Source organism: Adelges cooleyi, unplaced genomic scaffold (genome assembly GCF_023614345.1).
Source record: "Adelges cooleyi isolate 19-005CV unplaced genomic scaffold, UGA_ACOO_1.1 ACOO_flye_CR_arks_rails_tigmint_CR_PRNA_420, whole genome shotgun sequence".
NCBI lineage: Eukaryota > Metazoa > Arthropoda > Insecta > Hemiptera > Adelgidae > Adelges > Adelges cooleyi.
In genome coordinates, this window is record NW_026096102.1 from 1 (window position 1) to 13,607 (window position 13,607).

Below are 13,607 nucleotides of genomic sequence, written 5' to 3' on the forward strand. Positions count from 1 at the left end.
TTGGATAGTTCCAAACGTTATTTAGTTTGTTTTCGGTTAATTAACGATCAAACATAGACAAGATTAATGGTTTTTATTTATTACATAAAATTATTTGAAAATCCGCTAACGCTGAATTTTCACCTCATTAACCGCAGTAATAATTGGGATGTGTACTTTCAGCTTTGTCCAATACAATTTCCAGCCAAGCGATTTCGCCCGACAAAACGATAGCGCGTCGCAGGATGCTTTCCAGGACGAGTTGTCTCAGAGTTCGTTTAGCAACAACGACACGCCGCCCGACCAGTCGGACACCAACAAGAGGCACAATTGCGAATTTATCGGCTGCAAGAGAACGTACAGTACGGTGGGAAACTTGCGAACGCACATGAAAACCCACAAAGGTAGAAAATTTAGTTTCACACGTTTTTTTTTTTTTTTTTTTTACCAGTGAAACATTGTTAAAAACCATTACATTTCCCTCCCCCCCCCCAGGAGAATATCGGTTCAAATGCAATATAACCGATTGCGGTAAACCGTTCCTGACGTCGTACAGTCTGAAGATTCACGAACGGGTGCACACCAAGCAAAAGCCATTCGTTTGCGCCAAAGACGAGTGCCAGAAGGCGTTCAACACCGTGTACAGGTAAAGACGACCGTGCGTTACCACGAATACGATATGTCAGTTGGACCTAACTCGAGATGTATGATGAACCGGCTACGGTAATTGTTTGTAGTACAGGCTACGGGCTCACCAACGTTTACACACCGGCGAGACGTTCGACTGCATGCACACAGGATGCGGAAAGTGTTTCACCACTTTTAGCGACCTCAAGAAACACTTCAGGACACACACGCAAGAACGTCCGTACAAGTAATTATTAACACGCACACGCACACGCACATTATCATACACGTGTGATAATACACTTTGTCGACCAACTCGATTCGGTGCTTCACTTCTGTACTGCTTTCTCGTACCGTTGAAAACATAAAACGGTTTAATGTTTAATTTTCAAGAAACTCTGTTCCTCCGTCTGTAGTAGTGTCGCGTGTGATTATGATACACAATATCTTGTTGTTGTTCTTGTAGATGTGTCGAACAAGGCTGCGGTCGAGCATTCACGGCTAGTCACCACCTGAAGACTCACAAACGGACGCATTCGGCCGACAAACTCTACACGTGCGACAGACGTGACTGCAACAAGTCGTTCCCTGGCAAGGCTAGCCTCAAGACGCATCAGCGACGTCATGAGATCTGGGACGAATCGGAGACGCTGTCGGATTACGCTGACGATATGCTCCAGCAATTGGACAGCGAAACGACCGACAGCGTGGGACAAGAGTTTTTGAAATTCGAAAGTAAGTATGGTTTTTTTTAAATAAATCATCTTAGATATTGTCGAATAAAAACAATTATTCGAATAAATCATCTTAGATATTGTCGAATAAAAACAATTATTCAAATAAATTATTTGTTACTCTTTATTCGAATAAAAAGTGGTCAACTCTGCCTATAGTCGTCTGGTTATGAAAATGCCGCCATATGGCGAATAGCTGTTATTTCCTTTCACGATTTATCAAATATTATATGACTGTGTTATCATCATGTTATCTTCACCTAACCTAACATTTTAATATTTATCATGCGCATTTCACATATTGAGTTCAGTGGTCAACATAACCCAACCTAAACGGGAAACGTCGGCGCTTTTCCATGATAGATCGACCCAATATTACTACAGCGGGGTAATGGACGGGGCAGAGAGAGGACTTAAGTAATTTAAATTATCAAGTTCCGTGATAATCTTTGCTAGAGCGAACCCTATCTTTCTTATGTGTTGTTAATTTTGATTTTCTCACTCTACTAGCCGTCCACGGGTTAACAGGTCAATGATGTAACTAACAAGGTACTTAAATCGTTTTCAGGTCAACTGGTCATACCGTTGTCGAAAGCCAACATTCTCGCGCTCAGGCAGCCCGAAGCGGCTGAGGTCGAGGTGGAGGCTTACTTGTCTGGAAGCGCCATCCGGGCCCTGATGGAAGGCTCGACGGAATCGACGGCCACGGTGCAGAAAATGATCTTGGCCGAACCGGGCGACGACATGTCGGCCAAGATGTCGGTGGACTGTCACATTGACGTGCAGAAAACGGGACAGGACGCCAACGGGACGATCAGCTTGTGCGTGATGGACAACGGCGAGGTGATGTCCAGCCTGCTCATGATGCCGGTCATCAGCAACGCCAGCTACGAGACGGCGCTCAACGAAGACGACAGCCAGCCACCGGCCATGTCCATAGCCACGGAGAGCATCCAGGAGTTGCAGTTCGCCGATCCCGTCGTCCGGCAGACTGTGCATCCCGCGGCCGCCGTCACTGCTACCGCCATGGAGATTTCCACGGACAACAACTCGTCCTCGCTGGACACCGCCGGCCTGATACCGTTCCGGAACATTTTGGTGTCCCAACCCGACACGGACTTTGCCGTGTGCACGCCCCGGGTGCGAACGTGCGACGACCCCATCGAAGAACAGCTGGAACAGATGGTCGAAGATTTCAACGCGGACAAACTCATACTGAGCATGGCCGACGATTGCGTGGTCGCCGGTTTCCCGGACAGTTCGGTCGCTTCGCTGGTGGTCAGCCCCCAGCTGGACGTGTTCGAGCCCACGTTTCCCGTGCCGGCGACACCCGCGTCCGCCGACGACACTGTTCCGGCGGAACCTTGCGCCGCCGACGACCACGCCGCGGCGTCCTCCTGTTCGATGACCGTAGCGAGCAACACGCGCAAGCAACTCAGGAAAGTGCTCGAGCACAGGCGTCCGGCCGGCATAACTCAACATTAAAAAAAACAACAATACAATATACAGGGTGTTTCAAAAAGAATGGTGGGCTTTCAAACGGCTGTAGGTTGTGAAGTATTGGACCTACAGCGCTCTGGTAGGGCTTGAATGAAACAGAGAGTTGTCAAGTTTCGAATTACTGTCATTAAATGTCTGTCCACGTTCGTGTCGCCAGCCTTTATTGTTCAGTTTGTTTGGATGGTGTTTGCACAACAGAAGTGATCGAGTTCACGAAGTGTAATTCAGTTACTTCTGTGAAACATCTAGTGGCAGAAACATCTAGTGACAGTCATTCAAAACTTGACAACTCCCTCTTTCATTCAAGCCCTACCAGACCGTTGTAGGTCCAATACTTCACAACGTGCAGCCGTTTGAAACCCCACCATTCTTTTTGAGACACCCTCTATATATTTTTTTTTACTTTTAAGGTCATAAATTACTTTTTTTTAATTTTATTACTTAAACACATATCACTAACTCAGAAACTAGGTCGAATTACTTGGTGTTTATTTACATTCTTATTTTGCCGGTTAAAGACTCGGTGACTGTCTCGATCATTTTTCATGTTTTCACACCGTCAGATTTTGTTTTTTTTTCACAAAACAAGTTTATCCGTTCGCCGATTTAATCCTATCCTTTTATATAATACTTTTTTTCTAATCTAAATTCTAATCGTGTCGGTCACTGTGGCAGCGTTGGCCAAAAATCCACAGTAAAACCCTACCACGAGACACAGCACATAATATAAATAAAAAAAAAAACCTACTATTCTAAGTTTTCGAAATTGGAACAAGCGCAAGTTAACGGGCCGCTGACACGGTTAGCTGGATGTCGTCCAAAACCACTATAGCTAAAAAAAAAAATAAAGAAATAAATCACACACACACACACACACTGTGATGTCTTATACGGTTGTCTGATCATGAATAATTTCCGCATAGATGTCGTTATCGATTGTCTCGAGGTTGAACTTAAGTTAGTCGCGAAAACATATAAAAAAAAAAAAAACGAGGTGATATTTTTATGGTGATAATTATTATTATTATTATTATTTACTTATATTCCATAGTATGTATATTTTATATATACCTAATGTTGTTGTGCAATGTTCTTTTGGCAGAAAAGCGGGTTTCGGTATTTTTAAAACCAAAATATATGTTTAACATTTACTCTGCCATAATAATATATATTATAGCGAATAACGTTTTTTTATTTTCGTTTATAATTATTATAATATTATATTATATTAACAGTTGTGAGAATATTTTATTATTATTTTTTTTTTTTTTGGAAATGACGTTATAGGCCGTGGACTTATTGTCTTATCGTTTCAGGCAACTAAAAAAAAAAAAAAAATAGAAAAGGTTTGTTACGATGGACATTTTTAACATGATCTTATATAAATATAATATATATATATAGTTTTGATAATCAAAAAGGGATCGAATTACAAAAGCAAATTTCCGACCACAAAATATCTGTCGACAAATTTTTTTTCACCCGCACTTGTTAAATATTTAAAAACAATTTTTGTAAAAGTCATACAATATAATTAATTTAACGAAAACTATCATATACATTTCTTCTTCTTGTAAGTATAATTTTTCATTTGGTTTTCCTCTATATTTTTGTTTTAAAATAAATCACTTCCATACCAATTCGGTTCTTATTGCAACATTACATTGTACATGAATGTGTATTGAATCAAAACTCTTATACATGGTAACGCTCATAACTATTATTGTTGTATAATAATATGTGTGTTCGATTTAAACCGTTAACTTTTAATGATACTAACACAATATGACCATTGTATAGCTAATGTTAAAGTCTGTCTAACCTTGTTTTAGTGCAACAATCATTTATTCAAATAAGTATTATACAATAAACGCAAGACCACGATACTCGATGTCTTGTTTATTACATACTTGAACCGTTGTGACTATTTTATATTGTGAACGAACCTAACCAAAAATATGTTGCATGATATCATATTTGATATTAATACAACGTTGTTTTAAAATATTATGATCGTACAAGAACGATATTATTGTTTTTGTGATTTACTAATGTAGCACACATATCAGGGCTAAATGATCACCCTGTATACTTTACACTGCTTAAGGCATGAAAAAAACCATGTTTTGATAATAAAATAAAATTTGTTTTTGTTTACTTTTCAATGCAATGTCGACGGACTTAACCTAAAATTTTGAAATAACTTATATAAATTATCTTAGGCGCAAACTTGCCTTCGTATTTGAGGTTTTATTTTCACGCCAACATAAGTTTAGGGTGTTTTGGTGTTTTATATATTATGCATACATTTTATGGCGATTAAACTGGAAAGATTTTAACACGCGTACTTAAGGTATACATACATAGTATACATGGTTACATACGGTATGTATGTATTCAGATGTTATACATTTTCAAAATATCGGGTCTTTAAATTCGCTAATCCAAAAGAAAAACTGTGTTAAAAAAATGTACAAAATTATACCAAAAATGCCACCCAATAATACAGTTTGGTGGAAAAGGGCAACAGATTTAAAGTAAAAAATAAAAGTTGTATATAACGGCCACGATTGATGAAATTGAGCGTTGTGAACCGAATAAGAGAAATAAAAAGAAAAAGGGAGGTCTTGTATACAGGGTGATTAACTTATCGTTGACCGCCCAATATCTCACTGGCCTTACTTAATAATTTTCCTAATACTCCTAGGTTAAATCCAATACTATTGGATACGATGGAATCAAAAAGTAAATATAGATGGAATGCAAGAATTGGTGTTCGTATTCAATTTAATTTAACTAAAATAAATTAGGTTAAATCTAAGTTCTGGATTGTAAGTCGTAAAATTATATTCTAACGGTATATTTTATGCTCTATTTTTCATCTTGGCTGTGCAAACCATTTTGTTGTTGTAGATATTTACCGACACCGCGGTAAAAACACTTGCTGTACTTACACTGAGTAGTTATGTGTGTAATGTTTGCTTCAGATTCAATAATTTTAGAATTTCATGCGTGTTTTTACAAAAAAAGTACCATACAAAATTTAAAAACGAATAAAATATTAAACACAAAATATATGCCCATCCACACAAAAACTGTAGTTGTTATATCATGGTTAATCTTTCATCTGAAATACTTATGAAAAAGGGCGTTAAAATAAACTGGAACATGTTGTCAGAACTAGCTTTTCTGCTTAACTTTTCCTTCCCTAGAAGTAAATAAAATGTATTATCTTACATCCCTGGGATTAACTATTAATGGCCATAAGACAATTTAGTCATGGTTCCATACCAAATGTCTGGAAATGAGGATTCTCACTTGGAAATTGAACATTGGAATAACGGCCCATTCCAATGTCAATAGATTTTAAATATATGCATTTTCTATGCTAAAGTCGGGCACAACTATTTAAGTGTCGATTTCAGTTATTTTACAGTGAAGCGATTTTAAACTTTGACCAGCTATGACAGCTCAACAATGCGGTGAATTAATACTTATATAAGATGAACTATGAGTCAAGAACAATAGGTTATCCTCGCTTGTCATTCTCAATGTAGAAAGGGATATATCTAGTAATGTAAACCCAAATGACAATCTTGTTGACTCTAAAGAAAACAGGCGTTCATAGTTGTCATTTTTTTGTACCTTTTAGCTTAATGGTTTTGTTTAAACATTTTAGTGTATTATAATATTATAAGGGCCCCCTTCTCCTTATAGGGAAATCTCCTCACAAAACCACCGCATACAAAATAAGTTGAAGGGCTACGGCCTGCTTAAATTCGCTACTTAAAAAAAAACTGTGTTTAAAAAATGTTGAAAAAACCATGTAGTAAAAACTGTACTAAAAATAAGACCCAACAATAATGTGTGGTGGGAACAGGTGGAAAGGGCAACAGATCTAAAGTAAAAAATAAAAGTTATACAAAACGACAATGATTGATGAAATTAAGCGTTGAGAAACGAATAAGAGAAATAAAGAGTAAAAGGGAAGTACTTAGAGAGGGCTTGCCACTTATCGTGTACCACTCAATATCTCACTGGGTTTAATTAATAATTGATTTTTTTTTTTACATAATTGATTTATACAATGTGTTCTCAATTTTTCAAATTTTTATGTTTCACCCAGGGGTGATTTTCTGATTGCAACTTTGGAACTTACATGGTAACGCATACATTTCATTAACATTATAAATTGAGAACAATGTACTAAAAATGTTGACTAGTCAAAAATCAGTTTTAGATAACCCTTTGAACTTTTGAAGTTATTAGAGTTTAAAAGTTAGGATGGGAGGGCATGTGCGGTTGGAAAATTCGCGCAGATCTTATTTTGGTATAGTTTTGACTACATGGATTTATTTCCACATTTTTTTATCACAATTTTTTTTTTTTAATTAGCAAATGAGGGAAGGAAACGATTTTATGTGATCAGAAATTATTAGCTCTATGGTATCATGACACAATAACCAGGTGAGTATTCTTAATTCCAGTCATTCGGCAATAATAAATTTAAAAAGTTGCCAAAATTGTCTTATTGTCATTAATAGTTAATCTCAAAAATGTAATATAATACATTTTATTGACATCTGGAAGAGGTTAAGATAAGCAAATTAGAAAGTTCTGACATGATGATCCAGTATATTTTTTCGCCTTTTTTCACAAGTTTTTCAGAATAATATCCTTTCAACGATGATTAACATTTTACACCTACATTTTTTGTACAAATAGGTATATTTTTGTGTCTAATATATCATTAGTTTTAAAATTTTGTATAATCAATTTTTTGTAAAAAACATACATGAAAACATACAAAATTTGAAACTGAAAAAAACATTACACACGCACTCGGTGCAAACACAGCAAATGTTTTTGCCGAGTTGGTGGTAAATATTTACTATGACAAAATGGTTTGCTTAGCCTAATTTTTTTTTCTTCGCAATGGAGAATTCATCATAAAATATATCGTTGGACTATAACCTTGAAACTCCAAAAACATCAAAAATAGTTATCCAAAACTAGTTATCGACCAGTCAACCTTTTTTAGTACATTATTCTCTTTGGTTGTTAGATTTTAATCGAAGGTTCTAACTCATAATCAGTACTTTGAAACTCATACTGTGAAAACAAGATTATTTTAACAAACAATTGGTTGTTAATGTAATCACAGATGTATGCGGCAAATCAAATACGCATACGGAATACATGTTTGCTAACAATTTTTATAAGCGTTATAGGCATTTATTTTGTTAAAGCTGAACTAATGGCAATCGTGTAAAACGTTTCTCGTTTAGTATACTTTATTGTTACACCGGTTTAAGACTTCTGTTCTTTCGCAAAGTGGTTTCTGAGGAAAATACAAAATTCTATAATCATGAAAATGTCGTTTAAGTTTATTTTTATAGCAACCGTTATAGTTAGCTACAGTTTAAAAATGGCGTCTACCACCATAAGCATTGTTGAAAAATATAAGGAAGAAGAAGACAATTTGGATCCATTAATTCGTGTTCAATGTAGCTACATGCATAGTGCTCAAATTTACATGGAGGTGATCGACGAATTGATAGAAAATAAAGATAAGTTGGAGACAGTTCCTCAAGGTAAAGATCTATCGTATACCAAACAAGCTGCTAAAATCAATGCGACCTTCCATAATGTCGTTGGGATGCAGAATACTGGTTTACAGAACGTAATGTGGATATTTTCAATGTATGCCGAGAGAGTATTGGCGTACATGGAATCTGTCATAAAGAAGGTCCCGGCCGAAGATCAAGAAAACATCTTTTCCGTTCACCAATCCGTAACTATTTTTCTCGATAAATACATGAACTCTGCCGTCTGCGCCGGTTATAAGAAGGGCAAAAAGGTAGATATGGATGTCTTGGAAAGTAGTACTGATTATTTGCAACATTTATTGACCACTCTCGAAGCTAGGACATCAGTTTTCATGCAACGAATAGACATAAACGCCAATGAACACGGTATCAGCACCGACGGGCACAAACAGTTTAGTTTGAAAAAGTTGAGCTTGAACGGACTGCTGGCGGATATGGAAGCGACTAAACAAATTTTAGAAATTTCCGGAGTAGAGCTAAATTGGGACCAAGTGTTGCAGCATTTAAAAGGAGATTATGATCTGGGAACGCAAGCCAACGGTAATACATTGAGTCAACAGATTTACACATTGAAACAATTTCATGACGAGTTTGCTAAGATGGTAAAAGTAATCATGATTCGTCTGACGTTGAAGTTCTTAATGCATGACGAATACGAGTGTAACTGGGGTGTGAATAAAATGGCACCCAATATAGTCGAGTTAGAGAACTATTTGATTCCACAAGATGATATAGATAAAATAAAATCCATGGTTGAAAATAACACTAAAGATTTTCAGGACAAGATTCAAACTATTGCCAATATAAGAATATATCTTCCCACATTAGGATCGCCATATTACATTTCTAATTTGCGCAAAAATTTTAATAACAAACAACAAAAGTTTACAGATTTTCAACAAGACGTAGTACGTTTCGTCAAAACTTTCAAAGGAGCTTTATCTAACATAAACTTCAGTATAATTAAACAATTTAGACGTCTTCCAGATACAAAAGAATACTTAGCACTAGTAGTGAGTGAAACAGCTGTGGAAATACTTTTTTCTATAGAAACATATATGGCATTAAATAGTGATAGTGATAGTGAATGATATAGAAGAGAGTGATTAAAATATAATAACTTAAGCTAATTAGGGCGCATAAGTTGGGTGTAAAATTATAATAATGATAAAAAAAAACAATTGTCATATTCTCCTTCAATATCATTTAATTCTTTACTGTTCTGTTTTTGTTTTTGCTTTTCATTTTAATTATGTCAAAAATGTCTATAAAAATTGTAATATTGACTAATGTACATTAGTTTATAACATAATAAAGTATAAAATTTGGTAGAATACGCATAATTTTCTTGTTCAGTTTTTGTTAGACAGTAAGAAAAACCTCACTCTTTTTTTCCAACGTAGGTTGTAAGTAATACAATCATAATAATATCTCAACTTAATAATAGCTCAATAATACTCTCAACTTTGTATGTTGGTAACATTGGTGATCACAAAAAAAATGGTTTATTTTGAATACATAAACAAATGCAAACCATATTAAGAACAAATGTGGAATGTGGATTAAGATAGATGCCATTGAAACAATGTTAATGCAGAAAAATTAGAATTTAATCTTTTAGATAGTTCGTACACATATAGCAACAATGGTAAATTGTATATTTATTCACAAAATTAGGTAAAAATCCTCAGTTACAGAAATTCGGCAGAGCACCATGACCAAAATGTCTTATGGCCATCAGTAGTTAATCCCAAAGATGTAAGATTATATATTTTATTGACATCCGGAGGAGGTAAATTAAGCACAAAAGCTAGTTTTGACAACATGTTCCAGATTATTTTAACGCCCTTATTGACAAGTTTTTCAGACAATATAAATTTTTTTTTTGTGCGAGTAGGCATATAACAATATAACTAATCCGTTTTAAAATTTGGCTTTATTCATTTTTTTTTGTTAAAAACACTTAACACATATAACACATGTATTCGGTGTGAATACAGCATGTGTTTTTACCGCGTTGTCGGTCAATATCCACAATAACAAAATTGTTTGCACAGCCAATTTTTTACAAATACATGATGAAAAATTCGCCATAAAAAATATATTGTTGGAAAATAATTTTACGACTTACAATCTAAAACTTATATTTAATTTAATGTAATTTAGTTAAATTGAATTGAATACGATCATCAATTCAAACCAACTCTATATTTAATAATATAGAGTAACAAATCGTTTTATTGTTATTTGTGCGACTTGTAAGAGTAGACCAATTACATCAATAGACTTTTAAAAATGTTTTATCATGTTTCGTTCAATTCTTTTATATCATATTGTAAAATTGGATTTTTGTCCCTCGTGATTCCTAGGTTAAGCCCAATACTTATTTACGCATTGAAACCAAAAATAAATATATAATTGGTTTGAATAGGTGTTAGTGTTCAGTACATTTTGACTAAAAATTGTTTTGTTATGTACCTTAATATTGATTTAGTATGCTGTGACATATATTATGGCAACCTACGTTTTAGACAGCCCGCCTGATTTAAAAAAAAATAAAGTTGCTCATCTCTCAAATAAGGGATTAAATCCGGGAATATGTTCTAGATTGTAAATCTGGTAAAAAATTCGTCATTCGACCGATTTTTTACTATCAATATTTACCGACAACGCGGTAAAAACACTTGCTGTATTTACACCGATTACATTTTGTTATGTTTACTTTAGATTCAAAATTGTAATAATTGCTTAAGTGTTTGTAACAAAAAAAGTAACAAAACAGATTTTAAAACGGATTAGTCATTTTAATATATGCCTACCCATACAAAAAAAAAAATTTACATTTTCTGAAAAACTGACTACCCTTTTATTTCATATTTGGTAATAAGAGTAGGATTTTTTGGTAAAAAAAAAATGTTCATCAGTTACGAACAAATTTTCTAGACAACAAAAAATGTCGGTGTAAAATGTTAATCAATGTTAGAAGCAGTACTTGACTTGAGAAAAAAGTAGTAGAGGTACTCTAGATACTTTTAAAAAAGTAGCGTTCCTAGCATTTTTATATCCCTCACATTACCGCGGGGGTCTTCGCCCTCACACCCCTCTTAAACGGTGCCCTAAGAAACATTAATAAAAAATCATTAAACAAAATAGAATAATATAAAAATTATCTAAGTATAACTTGTCTTATTACAAACGGTTACAAAGTTTTTTTTATATAATTTAATCATTTTTCATTTTTAAAAATCTTTAATCTTCGTTTTAAAGATTCCACGGTACCATTGATTAAATGTAAATATAAATACAATTGTACAGGGTGATTACAAAAGAATAAGAGCTGCACGACCTCTTAAAATGGCCGCTGTAACCTCAAGTTAGATTAGGTTACCGCTAGGATAATGTGGGGTGAACAAAATCCACACACAACCCTGTAACACTTAAGAGACCCGCCAAAAGTTAACGTGTTTTGAGCGATGTCTCATTAGAAAGTGTATGGACCATTTTTTTTTAATGAAGCCACTGTTACAGGCAACTCGTACCTTTAAATGTTGAAAAGTTGGCAATGTGATTTTTTTTTAGTGTCTTTGTGCCGCCATCACTTGTGAACATTGAAGATTTGAAGGCGCGCATAATTTTCGCTGTACAGACAGTAACTACTGACATGCTCTACAGAGTGTGGGAGGAATTTGCATACCGACTTGACATTGTTCGGGTTACTCAAGGAGGACACATTGAACATTTATGATTTTTTTGATTTTTAAAAATACTTGAGAATGTAGGGGCCATTTTAAGAGGTCGCGCAGCTCTGTAGCTTGTACCGTTTAAAAAATACAGATATATGAAACCGACTTATTCTTTTGTAACCACCCGGTATTTAATCAACGACGGTACTTATGTAAATGGCGTATTTGAAATTTAAACGTGCAAACGGAGCGATTAGTTTCAACATGTTGTCAGAACTAACTTTTTTGCTTAATTAACGTCCTCCAGATGTCAAAAAAATATATAATCTTGCTTCTTTGGGATTAACTACTAATGGCCATAAGACAATTTTTGTCTGTAGATATTTACCGACAACGCGATAAAAACACTTGCTGTGTTTACACTGAGTACGTGTGTAATGTTTGCTTCAGATTCAAATATTTTATAATTACATTTTATACAATTAGTTGACTATACAACATTTTAAATCGAATGAATTATTAGACGAAAAATATATGCTTATTCACACAAAAAATGTCGGTGTACAATGGTATTCGTCGTTAGAAGAATATCTTTCTGAACAACTTGTCATAAAGAGCATTATAATATATTACATCCTTGAGATAACTGATAAGTGGATTATCTTGTATATGCACCATGATAAAGCCGGGCACAACTATTAGAGTTGCTAGAGTAAATTTAACGAGCGCATTTGGTAAACATTTGTTATATTGTATTCACATGTTGTCATTTTATTTTAGGCACAAATTCGCCTTCATAATTGAGGTTCTTTTTTCATGCCAACAAAGGTATGCTTTGGTCTATTGTATATTATGTAAATATTTTATGGCGATTAAACTAGAAAGATTTTAACGCATGTACTTAAGGCCCATACTCAGATGTCACACATTTTGTATGTTAAAATATCAGTTTTTTAAATTCTCTAAACAGAACCCCCAAATTTATTTTAAACTAACTGATTCAAAAAAATATTTTAAAATAGAAATGTATTCTTGTTACGATACCTAATTTAATTTAATATTTTTTAGGTCATTAAAAAAAAAAGTTGTATATAAGATGTAAATAGCAAGTTTGGGAGAGGGGTAGAAAAAAAAATTGTGGGAAATTGAGATCAAAATGCATAAAAACACTATGTTAAGAAAACATGTAACTTCTTATTAAACCCAGTGAGGTATTGAGGGGTACACGATAAGTTGATCAGTCTGTATACTATATACACAGTATAACTCAGTACTATAGGTGTTGGTTAAATACATTTAGATTTTTTAGTATGTGGCATTACAAAGCTTATTGCAAAACATTTTCCACAATAACAAAACCAACAGCCATATTTAAAACTCAAACTAACAATTGGTTGTTTATGTAATCATATATGTATGCGGCAAATCAAATAAGCACACGGAATTCATGTTTGCTAACAATTTTTATAAGCGTC

At 34.5% G+C, this 13,607-nt stretch overlaps 1 protein-coding gene across 1 annotated transcript; it reads left to right on the top strand.

The window, feature by feature from the left end:
- Window positions 1-148: 148 nt before the first annotated feature.
- Window positions 149-4,123, top strand: LOC126842052 (zinc finger protein 76-like). The gene is made up of 5 exons (XM_050578906.1): window positions 149-383; window positions 475-625; window positions 722-853; window positions 1,073-1,341; window positions 1,909-4,123. Exons 1-5 carry the CDS (start codon window positions 149-151, stop codon window positions 2,823-2,825), a joined length of 1,704 nt encoding a protein of 567 aa, XP_050434863.1. The 3' UTR covers window positions 2,826-4,123.
- The last annotated feature ends 9,484 nt before the right edge of the window (window positions 4,124-13,607 follow it).